Raw genomic sequence first — 19,215 nt, forward strand, 5'->3', positions numbered from 1 at the left:
TGAACAGGCCTAGGAAGGCTTTAATGTAGGATAAGAAGGTTGTTAAGGATTCTTTCATGAATTCTTGTTTAATTAGGGAAAGAATTCATAACATCTTGTTTCATTCTAAATGTTTAATTATTTATTGAGTGGATAGCAAAAACCAGCTGACTCTAGGCATATGAACGCCATCATGAGTTGAACTAAAACCTTTGCCTCACATATTGTCCACAGTGCGGGTTAAATCTTCAGGGGGAAACTACTGTGCTGCAAAGGAAGTGTTGTGTCATTTGGTTAAACTGTGTTGCTTCCTTTTCCTCTTTTGTCATTCCTTAAGTTGAGAGCAAACTGTTCAGAACAAGAAGATGGCACACGAAAATAACTGATATTACTTTGAACTTCGAATACGTGTATTTGTTTTTTACTATTGAGCTGGACGCAATAAACCGTTGAGGTTATTGAGGGAAACTATGTACTGCAAATGAAGCATGGTGGCTTGTGAGGACATCTATTGTGTACGTTCGATGGACCTCTGACTTCATTGGTGAGTTGTTTGTTTTTTTTTTTTTTTTCCCAGATCCATTGAGGCTGTTGTACCAGCATCCATATATCAGTGATGTTTGCTTTCTGATTTAGGCCGTTGGGTTTGAAGTGAAGAAGACAACACCAGCTTATGCTGTAGCAATGCTAAAGTGACGCCAGCATTGTATCTAGAAGTGCTCGAGACCCTTTAACCATCCTGTAACCTGCCACACTCAAAGACTGAAGATAAATTCCAGCAACGCTGACCATGAGGGCAGAGAGTCTATTTCTGGTATTGCAATGCCTGTTGGGATTTGTGCTCTATAGTGAAGCATTGTCAACATGCAATCCTTTAGACCTGGAACTGATAAAGAGAAAACGCATTGAAGCCATTCGAGGACAGATCCTCAGCAAGCTACGACTGCCTAAGGAACCAGAAGTAGATGATGAAAAGGAGCTTATAAACATCCCAGCAGAACTGATCTCATTGTACAACACCACTGTAGAACTAAACCAGGAGCAGTTAGCGGATCCTGTACACCAGCATGTAGAAGATCCTACCGAGGAGGATTACTATGCTAAAGAGGTTCACAAGTTCACAATGAAACGAAGTGAGTGGGTCTGTCTTTTCTCTATTGTCTTGCCTGTTGATTACTGAAATATTACAGTGCCTTTCTTAGTGTTAGAGCCAAAGATGCCATGTGCCTGCAATTTCCTCAGAGAACTGAGGGTGTGTGCAAATTATCTGACCACAAACAGGAAGGAAGGCTGCTAAGAGAATGCTAATGAAGTGACTCAGATCCTGAAATTAGTGTTTCTTGGTAAACTACAGTATTACTCAGCTCCAAACATCCCTTGATTTATTATTGTCTCTTAAATCCATATATGGACTAATATATGACAACACTGTTTTAGGAATGTTTTAGTGTTGGTTGCAAAGCCAATGATAACAGTCACTTGTTTTGACGTTTCCCATGCCTTTTACAAAAATAAAATTAATATATATACACAGTACCATTCCAAAATTTTAAGTCCTGTTCTTTTGTGTTTTTTATTCATCAATGAATTCTGTATATATATATATATAGAGTCAAACCAAAATTTATTCAGACACCTTGAACATTTCATTCATTATTACAGTTTATTCACTATAGTTTAAAGAAATAGTAATAAAATATGACAAGATCTCAGAGTTAAACTGTGCCAGAAAAAATTAATCTTAATTATGTCAGATAACACTTAAGCAAAACTTTTTTGGTTCCAAATTTCTATCAGTTTTACTGGTAGTCCACTGTATGAAGAATTTTTGGGTATAATATGTCACAGTTTACTTTATTTTGCTATCCTCACTTACATAAATGAACTATAGTGTCCCGCACCCACCAGTAAAAAAATATAAAACTGTATATATATATATATATATATATATATATACACTAATACAGTAATATAAACATTTTTTATGTATCGCTCAACTTCAAAAACCCTTGGGCCCGGTTTCACAGACAGGGCTTAGCCTAAACCAGGATTAGACCTTAGTTCAATTAGGGTATTTAAGTGTCTTTTATAAACATACACTAGAAAAAAACATCACTAGTGTGCATCTTGAGACAAAACATTGACACTGACATATTTTAAGATATGTCAGTACAAGTTGCTTTCAGTTAAAACAGCTCAAACATGCATTTTAGCCTAGGACTAGCTTAATATGACTATATTACTGGTACATACGGAGCCCTGTTGTTATTCTCATCCATAGAAAACACACCCTTTGTTCTACACTTCTTCATTCTTTTGGTGCTCCATTCATACAGTGTATTGAAAAATATAAAAACACATACATGCTTATTTCCAGATATATTTCCAAACATTTTTCTGTCTATCTTATCACCAGTGACGGATAACCCAGGCATGCACATATGGTTCAACATCACAGACATAAAGGACAAATTGGGTTCAAACCCCATGCTCTCCCAGGCGGAGCTCCGTATGCGCATCAAGGATCCCCACATAACCTCAGAGCAGAGATTGGAGCTGTACCGGGACACTGGGGACAAGGCGCGCTACCTGAATTCACGCTTCATTTCCAATCAAATGACTGGCAAGTGGATTTCATTTGATGTGACGTTAACCCTAAAAGACTGGCTGCTGCAGACGGGTGAGAATCAGTGTTGCCTGCCACATGTTTTTAGTTTTAGATGTTTATGTTTGTGACTGCCAATACTGACATTGGGTATTTTAATAGATATAGTCAAGAGGGTCTTTTGATAAATGAGCTACTGTTCATGCTAGGTTAATTTTATGATGTTAGATAATAGTTTCTCACAAACACATAGGATTTATATCTCTAAAATACAGCTAAGTGTACTACTGTACACTATGCTGTATTTTAGAGGTATAAATTAGAGGTATATAGAGGTATAAATCCTATGTTTTTGTGAGAAACTATTATCTAAATCTAAAAATGTTGTAAAAAAAACTCATTTTAATTAACTAAATTTAATATCTAATTAGAAGTTAGCTTTTGTAACCTTGTTACCACACGAAAAAAACTATCTTTAAAATTGTCTCATCCCATTCTCCCCCCAGTTTTTACACAAATTGAATTGACTGCATGACTTAAGATATATGCAAACACATTTTTATTTATTTTAAATAAGATTATTAAAAAGTACAAAGTAGTTAACTAACTAAAACTAAAAATTGTATTAAAAGTTGTTTCCAGTAATTGAAATAAAGCTGAAATATAAAAATAGAAATATTAGATGATGGCCCATGGCAACTAACCGAAATAAATAACTGAAATAAAAATAAATGAAAGCTATAGAAATCCTGTCACATTGTAAACGTGTCACCCTTTCTGGTGTAGTTCTTTTTGCATTTACATTTTAATTTTATAGATTTTATTTATTTTAGTTTGATTTTGACATGATTTTTATTTTTATATTACTGAAAACACTGACACTGTCAAAGTAGTGCATCAGTTTCTAAAGAAGTGTTTATTACTGTTACGGTTATCTGTGTTTCTGTTCTGGTGGGTTTTGTGATATATTTTTAGTTCTGTGTCTTAGTCTTCAGTCGTTTCATTGAGTTTCTGTCAGTTTTCTTGGTTACCAATTGTTTGTTTAAGTTGTCTTAGGTGTTTCACATTTCTTTGATTAGTTTTTCTGTGTACTTAAGCCCTGTATTTGTTAAGTTCTCGTCTGTGTTTTTGATGGTTGTTCTGTTCCTGTTCTTAAGTCATTCGTTAAAAACCTGAGTATTTTGTTATCTTGAATTCAGTTATTAGGGCCCAAGCCCCTTGGGTTTTAGGTCATTCCTTAGGTCATTTTTTTTTTTTCAGACTTTCGAGCACTTTTGGGGCTCTTAACATGCTCAAAAACCGGGGCTCTGTGGCGCATCCTTTTATATAGTTGTGTTTGAGGGGCTCTGTTGCACACCTCTTTTTACCTAAACCAAACTTTGTACACTTATGGATCTCATCGGGCCAAAAAACTTTCATGCTCATAGCCATACGCCAGGTCAACAGGAAGTCAGCTATTTTGGGTTGTTTGAAAAACGCACGCTCTGGAATTTGATATCCTCCTCCTTGGGGACCCTTTGCGGTCTTGCCTACCCCAGAATTCATTGTGCACTGGTGATGACAGGATTTTTTTGAGAGAAATTGCCAGATTACACATTTAAATGTAAGTATAGGGTTCTACTTACTCAAATAATCCAATGTAAAAAAATAAATAAAAAACGGTTAAAATGTTGACTTAACTAACCAAGATGCGATTTTAAATATACTCTTTATTATGTACATAAATGGACCATGGTGAACATATTTAGACAGCTTTGAGACCTGTTTTGTTTTTAGGCAGTTGAATATAACTTTTAAAAACGTCTAGTACAAACGTTACTGCCGCTCGTCAATGGCAGCTGGCAGGTGCTAGGTGGAGGTCCTCCATAGGCTAGATCAGGGGTGTCAAACTCATTTTAGGTTGAGGGCCGGATTGGAAAAAAATGAACCATGTGCGGATTATCTTTTTTTTTTTTTTTTTTTTTTTTTAAACCTTAGTGTGCTGATAGTCGCATTAATATTAACCATATTGCAAGAAAACTAGTACACTGCTCTTAAAACTGCATTTGTTTTTACAGTGTATATACAGTGCTCAGTGTAAATGAGTACACCCCTTTTGAAAAGAAACATTTTAAACAATATCTCAATGAACACTAAAACAATTTCCAAAAAGTTGACAAGACTAAGTTTAATATAACATCTGTTTAACTTATAACATGAAAGTAAGGTTAATAATATAACTTAGATTACACATTTTCAGTTTTTCTCAAATTAGGGTGATGCAAAAATGAGTACACCCCACAACAAAAACTACTACATCTAGTACTTTGTATGGCCTCCATGATTTTTAATGACATCACCAAGTCTTCTAGGCATGGAATGAACAAGTGGCGACATTTTGCAATATCAATCTTTCCATTCTTCAAAAATGACCTCTTTTAGAGACTGGATGCTGGATGGAGAGTGATGCTCAACTTGTCTCTTCAGAATTAGGTGTTCGATGGGGTTCAGATCAGGAGCCAATAAATCACTTTTAACCTGTTCTTCTTCAGAAATCCAACAGTGGCCTTAGATGTGTGTTTAGGATCATTGTCATGTTGGAAAAGTGCACAAAGACCAAGGGCATGGAGTGATGGTAGCATCTTCTCTTTCAGTATAGAGCAGTACATTTGTGAATTCATGATGCCATCAATGAAATGCAGCTCCCCGACACCAGCAGCTCTCATGCAGCCCCACATAAGGACACTGCCACCACCATGTTTCACTGTAGCCACCATGCATTTTTCTTTGTATTCCTCACCTTTGCGACGCCATACAGTTTTGAAGCCATCAGTTCCAAAAACATTTATCTTGGTCTCATCACTCCAGAGTATAGAGTCCCAGTAGTCTTCATCTTTGTCAGCATGGGCCCTGGCAAACTCTTGGCGGGCTTTTTTGTGCCTGGGCTTTAGGAAAGGCTTCTTTCGTGGACGGCACCCATGCATGCCATTCCTCTGCAGTGTACGCCGTATTGTGTCACGGGAAATAGTCACCCCAGTTTGGCTTTCTACTTCTTTAGATAACTGCAGTGAACTTGCATGCTGATTTTCTTCAACACTTCTCATCAGAAGACGCTCCTGTCGAGGTGTTAACTTCCGTGGACGACCTGGACGTCTCTGTGAGATGGTTGCAGTTCCATCTTTTTACATTTTTTTTACCACTTTTGACTGATAAGTAAAGCTTCGCTTATCTTCTTGTAGCCTTCACCTTTCTGGTGTAAAGAACTTATTTTCTTTCTCAGGTCTTGTGACATTTCTCTTCCATGTGGTGCCATTGCTGACAGCATGAAATGGGAAGGGGTTTTAACACCCTTTTATAGTCAACTGTCTGCTGGACACCTGCGTAATGAATAATTAGACTTACCTGTGGTTGAATTCTTGTTGAATTAGACATTTGTAGTCTAAAATTTAGCTTTGCTCCAGAGACATTCAGTGGGGTGTACTCATTTTTGCATCACCCTAATTTGAGTAAAACTGAAAAATGTGTAATCTAAGTTATGTTATTAACCTTACTTTCATGTGTAAGTTAAACAGATGTTATATAAAACTTAGTCAACATTTTGGAAATTGTTTTTGTGTTCATTGAGATATTGTTTAAAATGTTACTTTTCAAAGGGGGTGTACACATTTACGCTGAGCACTGTAAATAACGCTTTATTTAATATTTTCTATTAGCACCTATTTTGATTTTTCTTGGCCAATTCCAATTTTGTTTTAGAAGCAAATTGGCCGATTCTGATACTGGTTGCAGAATTTTTTTTAAAGCAAATTTATTTGTTGTTTATTTTTTCACAGGCCAAACTGGCCTTAAACAAAAAATATGTGTAGGTCTTTATCACAATCCCATTTTATCACAATCCCAAAAAAGATGTTATGCACATGAGCATTTTACATTTACTCACTTTAAATGCATATTGCCCGCTGTGCACAGTTGTCCTAAAGCCACCGGGGTGGCGGTGGTGCCGGGGATTGGGCCCGTCATCGCTGCTTGCAGCTATATTTAAATGTGAACTGCTGTGCCTCAAACCATCTCTTTATTTCATCTGCTGCAACCCTCATATTGTGACAATTACATTAATGAAATGTATGCATAACAAATTAAACTTTCTCTACCATTTAATTCATAGAGGCGGAACAAGGATTTCAGGTGAAAGTGGCCTGTGGATGTAATAAAGATGATTTCCAATTCAAAATAGCAGGTTTGTGAAGTCAAATTAAATCTTGTATGTCTTGAGGTTGATAGAACAAGTTAAAATTGCTACTTGTGTATGCAGGTTTAGCTGTATCATCAAGAGGCGATAAAGCCATCTTAGAAGAACAAGAGCCAAAACCCCACCTTTTGGTAATGTCACTTCCTGTTGACGGCCACAGCCCATCAAAATCTCGCATAAAACGACAAACTGACGGAGTTTGTACCGAGTGAGCCTTTTATGATTCAGCTTAAAGAAAAATTGACATCCCTTATATAATGTTTATGTTCTATATCAAAGGCCTTACAGTTTGTCAACTTCATGCCTAATGCAGAAAGTCTGAGGGGTGTTGTGTGAGGAGCCTGTACATTGATTTCCGCAAAGACCTGGGCTGGAAGTGGATACATGAACCTTCTGGTTACAATGCCAACTATTGCACTGGCTCTTGCTCTTACGTCTGGACTTCAGAAAATAAGTACTCACAGGTATTAACCAGGACTAACAGATGTTTCATAACTGGACCTTTTTGAAATGAATGTGTCTGATATTGTCCGATTTTGTTTGCCTACAGGTTCTTGCACTGTATAGGCATCATAATCCTGGTGCATCTGCTCAACCCTGCTGCGTACCTCAGGATCTAGAGCCACTGACCATCATTTACTATGTGGGGCGAAGACATAAGGTCAGAATTGATTTTATCACTTTCATTAGCGCTCAACAGAAATTGAATCTAAATAATGCTCAATGTAACTTTTCTCAGGTAGAACAGCTGTCAAATATGATTGTGAAGACCTGCAAGTGTTGCTGAAAGTGGAATTTCCGTTTGGTCGTGATTAGCACAGTCAAGAGAGGAACATCTTGAGGCCCAGTATTTTCTGAGGGGAACTATTTAATTCCTTTTTTTTTGTCAACTTGTACTTTTTGTTTTACTTGACTCCACTGTATCACATTTAGATATTGTAGTATTGCTTGTTTTGAACTGTACATTTATGTTGTGAATAATACTCTACATATGCTGTGCATGTTGTCATAGAAGTGGACATATTCATTGTTTGATATAAAGGTGCCCAAAGTGTTTAATATTATTAATATTATTTAGCAGATAAATCATATTGTGACTGAACTTTTTCACCACAGTTCAGGTGTAGTTTTTTTTTTTTTTTTTTTTTTTTAAGTATTATTTTGTTTTATTTTAACATTATCTTACTTTTTTTTTTCTTTTTTTTTTTCTTCAGAAAATCTGAATAAAGTTTTGCAAATGAAAACTGTTGGACATGTTTACAGAACAGACTAAATAGGAAAATAGACTAAATAGGTTTTTAAATATGTGCTTGTGAATTCTTTTTAAAATTATTTTAAAACTTATTTTTGTTTTGTAATTAATCCTTCTTAAAACCCAGAATCCACTGCTTTATGCACAATATATCAGCTGTTGGTGTCATTTTATTTCTGTATAATTGTGATCAATGTTTTTAATATGCTGAGCTGTTTTTCCCAGTCTCCACATTTGTTACAGGTGTTCAGGAAAGACAGTTTCCTGCCAGCTATTTTGTTGTGGCTTCAGAGTTGTGGCAAGGCTTTTGATGTTTAATTTTATAAAGGAAGTGAATTAAAAGTGGCATGTTTGTATGCTGAATGTACGCTGGTATGTTTGCACACTGCATTTTATTTAATGATCTTACTGAGAATAGAATAGAATAACAGTCAGTTAGTTACAATAAATTATCTTGATGTACTTGTTTGTTAGGTGAGAAAATGATATACAGCAGTGGCCAAAAGGCATATGTGAAGGGAATTTTTGTTTTTAATGACCCTACAAGTTTGATTAAACCATCAAAATATGAGAAAAATGTTAGTTCTCTCTTGTTTTTGCATGTTTCATTGCATCATCACAAATAAAACAATTGACTTCAAGCACAACTATGCAATTTGATTATAAAATATCATGTACTGTAATATATTTATTGTAATATTGCACAATTAAGCAATATGATTACAATCATGTTTGAATAAAGGGTGAAGATGTCAATTTTCCTAGGCTGGACATCACTGGCCACTATTCTGGCAAAGATAAATTCATATCTTTTTCATATATATGTATTTATATATACATATATATATATAAGAATTAGTAGACTTTAAACATGGTAACAGCATACTTTAATTAAAATTAATATAGGAGAGGAGAGGAAATGAATGAGTTGAGCTTGAAGATATTCTTTAGATTTCTGTCCTATGCTGCCATCTAGTGAAACATCTTGGGTGAAGATAAATTAGTAGGCTATTACTTGCGCTTTTCACAAATGAATGAAAAATTAATACTGATACTTCGACCTGTTTCTAAAGTGATTTGACATTCTGAGTTTTCAATATGAAATTTCAGCTTCAATAATTATTACACTGGAAACTTTTGTGTTGCAGGCTTTTCCGGCCCTCATGTTGATTCGTTTACACAATGTAAATCTGTGGCGCCCTCTAGCGGTTACACATCTACCATACTTTCCCTACGATTCAGAGCTGTTTTGATAATGCTTGCCTTAGCCTTTTGTTCAGTTATGGGGTGTTATCTTAAAGTCACAAAGTAAATACTTAAGGAAACATTTATCTATTTATTTAAAACAAAAGTAGCGAGTGAAATAAGATATTCTTGCTTTTGCTTGACTTCAGTGTTGTAATATTGTGATCATGATCCAAACAAGATGGTTTCCTGTTTAATGACACTGAGGGTGGGGAGTTGATTACAGTGCTGGCCACTAACAAACTTTCATCTATCAGCTGGCAGAGAAACAACTAATTCTCTGCAATGATAACTGCTTTCTGATAGCCAATAAGGTTAAGATACTGCCAAATATTACAAGTTTTACAGATGGTTTTATGATGGCTTTGATTTTTCAAGGGCAGATACTGCACCAACAAAAGCTTACATAACATCAGTATTGTTTTACTTCCTTTAATCGAGTATGGTGAGGCGGGTATGATTGTGTTTGAATTGCAGGGCACAAAAGTTCATCTTGTATAATACAGTAAATATTTCTCTAACTAATGCTCAGAATCCTAAAATAAGCACATGAAGTCAGCAGAAATAACTTTTGAGCATGAAGAATGTGAATGCAGTCAAGATCACAGGTTCACAAATATTTTGGCAAACTAAATATTTATTTAGCTTTATAAAACAGGAATGTATACAGATATTTCAGTTTGTGCAGATAGTAAAATCTGTTCTGTGGAAGGATTTGAGATCAAAATCTGTTTATCTTAGGGAGATAAACGAAATGACCTTCGAAACTGAACAGATACTGAAAATCTGATATGAAGAACTCATAAATGATGCTACAATTACTTTCGAGAAAACTGGCATGTCCACGTCAGAGCTTTTAAAAATGTAATTTCAAGTAGTAGAAATTTTACAGTATGCCTTCTCATATATTTTGGAAAAGACAATTACCTTTAGATCATATCATTATTTTCAGATGGAATGAACTGATGGCGCCTGTTTTCTTCACTCTACCATTCCTGTACAGTCTTGTCCCACACTAGCTGTCCATGTGGCTCTTTGGCTCCTTCAGGCAGCATGGCCAGATAAACAGGAGTTTCAGCTCCTTCCTCTGGACTCTTGGTAGCATTTGATCCAGCCATGTCAGTCCGCACCCATCCTGGACAGCAAGCATTCAGGAGGATACCATCACCTGGCCTCGTCTCGCTGAGATCTCGAGCCTGGATCTTTGATAGCACAGTCACACCAATCTAAAAAAAAAAGACAGTAAACAAATACAGTTCAATTCCTTTTCTGACAGATGTTTGTCTGGGCTTGCTTATTGCTAAAATACACAACCTAGCAAATTAGGTTCTTAGTATGTCAGGGGCTGCGTCCGAAAGTTTAGAAAGCTGACTTGTTGTCTCGCTGACACTGCCCTATCAGGTAATGACTTTACAGGCTGTGTTTGAGCATGAAGGGACCACACAAAACTGATTTTGGACAGACTTCTGGGGCAGCATAATGGTTTAATGATCCACAAAATAAAGGGAGCTTTGCTGATAACTGAGTTAATATTTAAAAAATATAATTTATTACATTTATATAGCGCTTTTCTGGGTACTCAAAGCACTTTACATATGGAAAGGAGGAACCACCTCAACCACCAATGTGAAGCATCCACCTGGATGATGCGACGGCAGCCATATTGTGCCAGAATGCCCATCACACACCAGCTTATTGGTGGAGAGGAGACAGAGTGATGAAGCCAATCAGTAGGTGGGGATGATTAAGAGGCCATGATGATGGACAGAGGGCAATGGGCAAATTTGACCAGGATGTCGGGGTTAAGGCCCGTTCACACCAAGAATGAAAACTAAAATGCTAACCATAATGATAACTATATTTGCGTCCACACCAACAAATGATAATGGTCTGTTTATTCTAAACTCGCGCGCTGCTTAAACGCCCTAATTGAACTAAGGCCTAATCCTGGCTTAGTCTAAGCCCTGTCTGTGAAACCGGGCCTTTATGGTACACTGTTTGCTAGCCTGGCATAATGATCTCATCTTTAATACTTCTCACCATTTAATCTGAGGGTATGACTGATTGTTTTCCATATATCCATTTTCTTTAAAGTACTCTTGAAAAGGGGGTTTTGATTTGTAAAACAAACGTGGCTTTTTCTGGACCTTGGCGATTAACTCCTCTGCAATGTCATCTGCCATTTTAAATGTGCGAGCCCTTAAATTAGAATGGATTCTGATTGGCTGTCAGTGTTTTTTCGTTCAATAGCTGGAAAAAAAATCATTTTGAAAGTGATCCCAATATCTTTATCATTATAGCTGTGGTGTGGATAGTGCTATTCTTTTATATTTAGAATGATTTTTCGAAATATGTATTTATCGTTATCTTTATAGTTATCGTTCTTGGTGTGAACGGGCCTTTACAGCCCTACTCTTTTCGAAGGACATTCTGGGATTTTTAATGACCACAGAGTCAGGACCTCGGTTTAAAGGTGGTCTATGTAAGAATGACAGCTAGTGGTTGAAATGGGTACTGCAGTCCAAATTCAAAATATTGTTTGCCCCGCCCCCTCCTCCACAGACTCCACGCTCTCGCGGGTTGCCAGTTTGAAGACACGCAACAGGAGCGAGCTCAATTGACATTGGAAGGTGAGGAGACTTACAGACTATAAGATAATTAGTTGATTTATTGATTTATGATGAGTTGATATCGCATTTTAATATGCCCCCGTTCATAGAGATTTTTAGATGGATGCTGAGGCTTTTTAGGTTGGGTAGAATCTGTGATCTCTGACCCAGTTTGTTCGCTGGCTTCCATGGCTGCAATTCGCTGCATATGTTTTCCGCCAACTGGCAACCCGGGGTGGTGAAATACTATTGGGTAAATTGGTAACGTGCGGTCTTGCATAGACCAAAACAAAAACAGAAATTCCGACACGGAACGCAAATTTCAAAGTAAAATAACTGGCTATAGCAATGGTTTTCAGAGAAATGAATATGTGAACTGAGCATGTTTAATAAATATCTGCAAACATATTATGGTATTTTTATGCTTTAGTACAGTCAAAAACTTAGATAGAGCACCTTTAAAGTCTCATCCGAAGCACAGTGCTTTTTGACAGTATAGTGTCTCCTGCTGACACGCTGACATCTTGAGTCTCGAGTCTGCGCATAGTGAACTTGGAGCCCGAGTTTCCGCAGTAGTGAGCGTGAAGTGGAGCCGCGATATCAAGGTCCCGCCCACACTAACGCAAAATTGGTTAATACTGCAGAACAACACATTATGTCGGTGTGAAATAAACAGTTCTGGAAATGTAAAAATTAAAATTAAAGCTCCAATCTCCTCCCAAAGATCCAGAAAAAAGTCAGTTGTTGCTTCAGTAACTACTTTGCTCAGAGAAGCTGTCAATCTCAGCTGTCAATCATGACGTTAAAACCCACACTTTTATAGCATCAAATAACTAACTAAAAACAAACTTATTTAAAAAATGAACACTTTAACTAACTTAAACACTTAAACCGTCTTTGAAAAAAAAAAAAAAAATGATGTGAAATTTGACTGTTTAGTTTGTCTCATGTCCATTACATTACATGGAGAGGGCGGGGTTTATGACCTATACTGCATCCAGCCACCTGGAGGGGGGGCGATCGAGATGCTTTAGCTTCATTTTACAGGATGCTTGTGGCACGCTTGGTCAGGACCCCCAACAGACCACAGGGTGAGCACCCCCTGCTGGCCTCATTTAATTACAACAATACCAATTTCTCACTAAAAATGTGGGAAAAGTTGGTCAAAAACATACATTTATACAAAAACTGACCACCAACTGAAACTTTTAGATGCCATTTTTATTTTTTAACTCAACTGTCATGGAATGGAACATGCAGGATTGTGGGATATCAAAGGCAGCAAAGGATATGTTTACGCTGCCTTCAAAAACCAATCAGATAAAGCTATCTCAGTAGACAGGATGTGACAAGATCATTGGATTCGGACATGCCTTGTTACCTTCCTACCTCTGTATGCTGCCTGCAGAGGCAGCGTTTTTGTTTTTTTATTTATTTTTTTCAACTTTCGGACACAGCCAGGGACTAATAAGGATGTTTGTTACCTTGGTGGTACCATAGGCAGTGTTTGGCCAGCCCTGAGCCGTATGATCCCCTGTCTGTGCAGCATGAACAAACTCTCCCATCAGCAGGTACAACTCCTCCTCTGACAAATCTTTATTTCTGAATCTGTCCAAAGGCAAACATAAAACAAAAAAATCACTTGACATGCTGTTTACTTTACTCTATCGCTTATTATAAAAATTGATTCACACACTTTGCCTGTAGCTCAGCACTGCACTGTTCAAGCGATTTCTTGCTAACAAAGCTGGACACATTGACCACTCGAGCATTGGGTCGAAGTATCGGCAGAAGAGCATGACACACCCACAGCGTTCCCCAGAAGTTGGTGCGCATGGTCACCTCAGCCTGTTCTCCAAATGGCTCTGGTGCTGAGTCTAGAAAAAAAAAAGAATTTTAGATGGATGTAAATGGACACAGAATGTCTTTTTGTTATAAAAAAGGGAATGAAAATGAAAAAAATGCATTTTTTTTTTTTTAAATTGAAATGCATGTTTACATAGAAAATATATTGAAAAGCGACAGTGTGGAATGCAAAAAAAAGAAAAAAAGAAAAAAGAACGATGTGAGTTTGAGGATTTTAGCACAGAACGTTGTATGGACCAATCATAATATAATATAATATAATATAATATTATAATCAGTGTTGGGTGTAATGCATTACTAGTAATTAATTAATGTAATTTAATTACTTTTCCCTTGAATATGTAAAGTAATGGATTACTCTAAATTTTTCTGTAATTTAATTACAGCTACTACTGATGTAGCTGCATTAAATGCTGTTTAGAACAATACTATATAAAACAATAGCGGATTAAACATAAAATGTAATGTCTAATGTTTAAATGTATGTTTTTTTATGTAACCTTCTCCCTTTAAATACTTTGTTAAGTTCAAGAATATTTTATACTATTTTATATTATTTATTTGAAAGATGTCTATCCTTGTATTGTTCCACTGGTCAGTATGGGATTATATTGATATGGGATTTAGAAAGTAATTAGTAATAAGTAATGCAGAACTTTTTAGAGAGAATAGTTAGTTAGTACCGTGATCTAATTACACTGTTGAGGATGTAATTAGTAGTAGTAATTAGCTTACCCAACACTGAATATAATATAATATAATATAATATAATATAATATGTTTTAATTGTTCTTTGACACTTTTTACACAGCATTTAAGGATGAAAGATTTACGCAGGTCTGCGTTGAAAAACAGGACATTCAAAACTAACGTTTGAAGGCAATTCCCGCGTTGTTGATAAGAACATCCAGGCCACCGTACTTCTCCTCTAGAAACTTCTTGAGTTTTTCAGAGCTTCCCTGGTCACAAATATCAAGTTGATGGAAGATTACGTTTTTGCACCCCTCAGAGTGCAGTCCAGCAATAGCCTCTTGTCCCAGTTTCTCATTCCGTGCAGTGAGGAGAATATCTCCTTTGAAACCTGCCTTGCACAGCCCTTTAACAATTGCCAGTCCGATGCCCTTATTTGCCCCTGTAACTACAGCCACTTTTTTGGACATTGTGGATTTCTATTATCTGCCGTTAAGCGAAGAAATTAAGTCAGGAAAATAAAGAATCCGCACTCTTCTGTGTAGTGTTTAAATGTTCCGCACTTGCACTGCGCAGCCCCTCCTTTAAAAACGTCAAGAACAAAAGAAAGTGCAAGTCATGCTTATGCTGCTATTATGTAATAACATTTATTGATAGCTGTGATTTATTGCCCACGGGTAACTTAAATGCATCATGTTATAAAATATAATGTGTACAGATAATTGATATTAAATGTTATCAAATATTACAGCTGTCAGAAGAATGATTAATACACTATGTAACTTTTTTTGTTTAAAATGTACAAAATTTATATAATAAGCAAACACATCATAAATCCGTCTTCCACACCGTGCTTTTGTCTTACCCTGAATCACTACGGTAGCCTACGACGGACTATTTTAGACCGAGCGATACGCCAACCGCTGCGGAGTAAGCTAACGTAACCTGCGTAATATATACACAACAGAGAGATAGCTTCGGCTACAATGTTCTTCCGCAAGACGCTTGCAATTTTGTTTATTAACCGCTAGAGCGCCAAAAGTTACACAAAGTACCTATAGCCTATGTAAAATTAACGCTAAACCATAAAAAAAATCAAATAAATATTTGGCAATGAATATATTGCAATGAAGGAAGAAGAATTTGTCGTTTCATATTGTTAGTGACTGGATGGAACAGTCCTGATAGTATCAGTGAGTGTGGGTCAAAAGGACATGTAGGCTAGAGAAAGTCTTGTTCATTGTGGTTTGTGTTCATTTGCTGCCATCTGCTGTTTAAATAAAGTAATTTATTTTGCACGTGGCATCTCAGGACAGCAGGTGCTGTAAAAGCATTTAATACTAATTTATTTAACGTGGTAAAGCTATTTCTGTTGTCTGTCTTTGTTGCTTATTTGCATGTTATGTGATTTAAATGCATGGGGGCATTAAACAAATAAATAAACAAACCAGATCTTGCCAGATTAAATATGGATTTTCTTTTGAAGTTCATTGATGTGTGGAACATAAAATATTCCATCAGCTTTTAGCTTATCAAGAAATGCTATAAAACTAGGCTGTAACAAGTAATAAGTAACAGGACGATGCAATGAAACAATTCATCAGCTAGAAATCAACAGTTGTCATTTTAACCTTATAAAGCCTGACACATGAAATATTAGTCAGAAAAAATATACTTTTTTTAATGGAAGAGTTTATTGAGCCTTTAGACAAAACATAAAAAAAAAAAAAAATAGCTAAATAAATAAATAAATAAACAAACGTTTGCATATGTTTTTTTGTTGAATATCATATTTGATAGGCTACATCAGGATTTTATGGATCATATAGTATGATATACGAGAATATGAAGCTTATTAATTTTTCACAGGGAAAAAAATACACACTTGAGTTTTATTCAAAGGCCCAAACTAAAGGATGACATTTTTAAAATTATACTGAAAGGCCTTTTATTTACTAAAAAAGTATAAACTATCAATCAGGCGACAGAAAACGTAGATTTTGTACAACAGATTTTGATCATTTAAAGACCTTAGAAATCAAATATGATACAGTAGGCTTACATTTGAAATATATTCCTTAAAATATATTCTTTTGGAATTTGTGCCTGAGAAAAAGAAGTAGACCTATAAGGTGTGTTGATGCATTGGTTTTAATATTAAAATCTATCAATCCATACACAACTTCCCCCTTTTTCCCCCACATTTCTCAGTAAAGTCAGTAACAGAACACAAAGTAAAACTAAGTGCTTGTTATCTTGAATGGTGACAGTAACTACTGCATTTCAGAGGGCAGCACATCATCTTGCATGTGACTTAAATTCAGATATTGCTCACAAATGTTGGAAACATCAGCTGTTTATTGACATAATGAAATATTTGAAAACATGCACATTTTTCATCTAGAAAAGAACAAAGATCCTATTTCAAAGGCAATAACTTATTCTTAGAGCTAAAAAGTCTAAAAATATTGGCTCTCAGAGCCTGAACACTCAGCCCATAAATGGCTGGATTCAGAATAGGAGGAAATATCAAGAAATAAAGTGACATAACTATTTGTGTTTCAAAGGGAATATATCTTGTGTCAAAGCGACTTTGTACAATTTCAAAAAAACAGCCCACGCTGTAGTTCAATATTGCAAATAAGTGTGGTGTGCAGGTCTTCAGTGCTTTTATTTTAGACTTTTTAGTGGCAGTAAAGCATATTTTCAGAATATGTCCATATGAGTAGAGGGTCATCGCAAGCTGAGGAAAAGTGTATACAACAACAGAAAACAATCCAATAGCGCTCACAACATTTGTGTCATCACAGGACAGTTTGACAAGGGAATAGTTAGAACAGTACACTCGCTCAATTATGTTTCTACAGATTGTCAAGCGCAGAGTCAGAATAAAAAACAAAGCGAATGCCACTAAAGGATAACCCCACGAGAAAGCAATTAGTTTATACACCCTTGTGATTGTCATAATACTGTGATACTGTAGCGGGTAGCAGATGGCCACATAGCGATCATAGCTCATCACTGACAGAATGGTGAATTCTATGATAGCATATGTGTGCAGGAAATATGTTTGAGCCTTACAACATGCCAAAGATACCTCATGAGAAGGAGACATTAAAGTACCCATCAAGGATGGAAGCAAAGCTGTGCCACCATAGATGCCATTTACAGCCAAGTTACATAGAAAGACGTACATAGGTTTATGAAGAGCCTTGTCAGTAATTATGATAAAAATCAGAGTGGTGTTAGCAAAGAATACAAACATGTACAAGACAAAAAAGATCATGAAGTAAAGGTATTTAAGATCCTCCATTCTGTAAAGGACCTCCAGCATGACTGATGACACAGTCGATGAGTTTGTCATCTTCTTTAAATTGTTCAGCACAAATGTAAGTAAAAAATGGTAAATTACATTCTTGCCAAGTAGTTTAAATCAGCTGTATATAATGGAAACAAGTTTTAAGCAGATGAACAGGCCCTCCTTGTATGTGTCTAATATCAGTGACAGGAAAAATATTCATAATTCATTTCAAAACAAATATGCTTTTTCAGCTGAGCTGGATAACAGGTGAATGATCAGCCATAAAGGACTGACTCTCCTCCTCTCCTTCTCTGTTTATATTAAGGGTACTGCACGTGTAACCGGAAAATTGCCCAGTGTATTCAGATCACATGATCTTTTCATGTAAATAGTATGTAAATAGTATAATATGTAAATAGCCTAATTTCTTATGGATGTTTGAATTAATACTAAGCGTATAAATCAATGGCAAAAAAAAAAAAAAAAAAAATGTGTGTATACAGATTAGAGTTTGTTGGTATAACTGCTAAATGGCAATAAAATTAAAATAGCCTGCTTTATTATCTCATCAGGGAAAGCACCATAGATGAAACAACAGTTTAAATATGTCAGAATAATAAAGTAAAATTACATAATCAAAACCTTATATAACAGTATAAAATGTTGATTAGATAATTGTTTCCATCCTGGATGCCGTTACTACAAATAGGCTATAGAGTTACATGTGACCTGTAGGTCACATGTAATTACTTACATGTAAGTAATTACTACCTAGAAAAATAAGAGAATTTTAGATGGATGTAAATGGACACAGAATGCCTGTAGCTCAGCACTGCACTGGTCAAGCGATTTCTTGCTAACAAAGCTGGACACATTGACCACTCGAGCATTGGGTCAAAGTATCGGCAGAAGAGCGTGACACACCCACAGCGTTCCCCAGAAGTTGGTGCGCATGGTCACCTCAGCCTGTTCTCCAAATGGATCTGGTGCTGAGTCTAGAAAAAGAAGAGAATTTTAGATGGATGTAAATGGACACAGAATGTCTTTTTGTTATAAAAAAGGGAATGAAAATGAAAAAAAATGCAATTTTTTTTTTTAAAATTAAAATGCATGTTTACATAGAAAATATGTTGAAAAGCGACACTGTGGAATGCAAAAAAAAAGAAAAAAAGAAAAAAGAACGATGTGAGTGTGAGGATTTTAGCACAAAACGTATGGACCAATCATAATATAATATAATATAATATAATATAATATAATATTATAATCATTGTTGGGTGTAATGCATTACTAGTAATTAATTAATGTAATTTAATTACTTTTCCCTTGAATATGTAAAGTAATGGATTACTCTAAATTTTTCTGTAATTTAATTACAGCTACTACTGATGTAGCTGCATTAAATACTGTTTAGAACAATACTATATAAAACAATAGCGG

The 19,215-nt window shown here is 35.8% G+C and overlaps 3 protein-coding genes across 5 annotated transcripts; 1 reads left to right on the forward strand and 2 right to left on the reverse strand.

Moving 5' to 3' along the window:
- Positions 1–8,711, forward strand: tgfb1b (transforming growth factor, beta 1b). 3 transcript variants are annotated; one of them, XM_051877579.1, is made up of 8 exons: positions 24–523; positions 594–1,112; positions 2,396–2,659; positions 6,729–6,800; positions 6,876–7,020; positions 7,126–7,276; positions 7,363–7,473; positions 7,552–8,711. In XM_051877579.1, the coding sequence occupies exons 2-8, from the start codon at positions 770–772 to the stop codon at positions 7,597–7,599; spliced, it is 1,134 nt and encodes a 377-aa protein (XP_051733539.1). In that variant the 5' UTR covers positions 24–523; positions 594–769; the 3' UTR covers positions 7,600–8,711. The 3 variants fall into 3 exon arrangements, with proteins under 3 accessions (XP_051733540.1, XP_051733539.1, XP_051733538.1); XM_051877578.1 differs by having other exon boundaries at positions 31–523; positions 616–1,112; XM_051877580.1 differs by lacking the exons at positions 6,729–6,800; positions 6,876–7,020; positions 7,126–7,276; positions 7,363–7,473; positions 7,552–8,711 and adding an exon at positions 5,622–6,721 and having other exon boundaries at positions 1–523; positions 616–1,112.
- A 1,217-nt stretch (positions 8,712–9,928) lies between these two features.
- cbr1l (carbonyl reductase 1-like) lies at positions 9,929–15,477 on the reverse strand. Its single transcript, XM_051877581.1, has 5 exons — positions 15,340–15,477; positions 14,656–15,056; positions 13,615–13,795; positions 13,403–13,526; positions 9,929–10,535 (listed from the first exon to the last, which is right to left on the reverse strand). The coding sequence occupies exons 2-5, from the start codon at positions 14,942–14,944 to the stop codon at positions 10,296–10,298; spliced, it is 834 nt and encodes a 277-aa protein (XP_051733541.1). The 5' UTR covers positions 14,945–15,056; positions 15,340–15,477; the 3' UTR covers positions 9,929–10,295.
- A 1,416-nt stretch (positions 15,478–16,893) lies between these two features.
- On the reverse strand, positions 16,894–18,965 carry LOC127504329 (olfactory receptor 52Z1P-like). The gene has a single exon (XM_051878876.1). The coding sequence runs from the start codon at positions 17,836–17,838 to the stop codon at positions 16,894–16,896; it is 945 nt and encodes a 314-aa protein (XP_051734836.1). The 5' UTR covers positions 17,839–18,965.
- Between the last annotated feature and the right edge of the window lie 250 nt (positions 18,966–19,215).

The sequence above is a fragment of the Ctenopharyngodon idella genome, chromosome 21 (genome assembly GCF_019924925.1).
Source record: "Ctenopharyngodon idella isolate HZGC_01 chromosome 21, HZGC01, whole genome shotgun sequence".
In the NCBI taxonomy this organism is placed as follows: domain Eukaryota; kingdom Metazoa; phylum Chordata; class Actinopteri; order Cypriniformes; family Xenocyprididae; genus Ctenopharyngodon; species Ctenopharyngodon idella.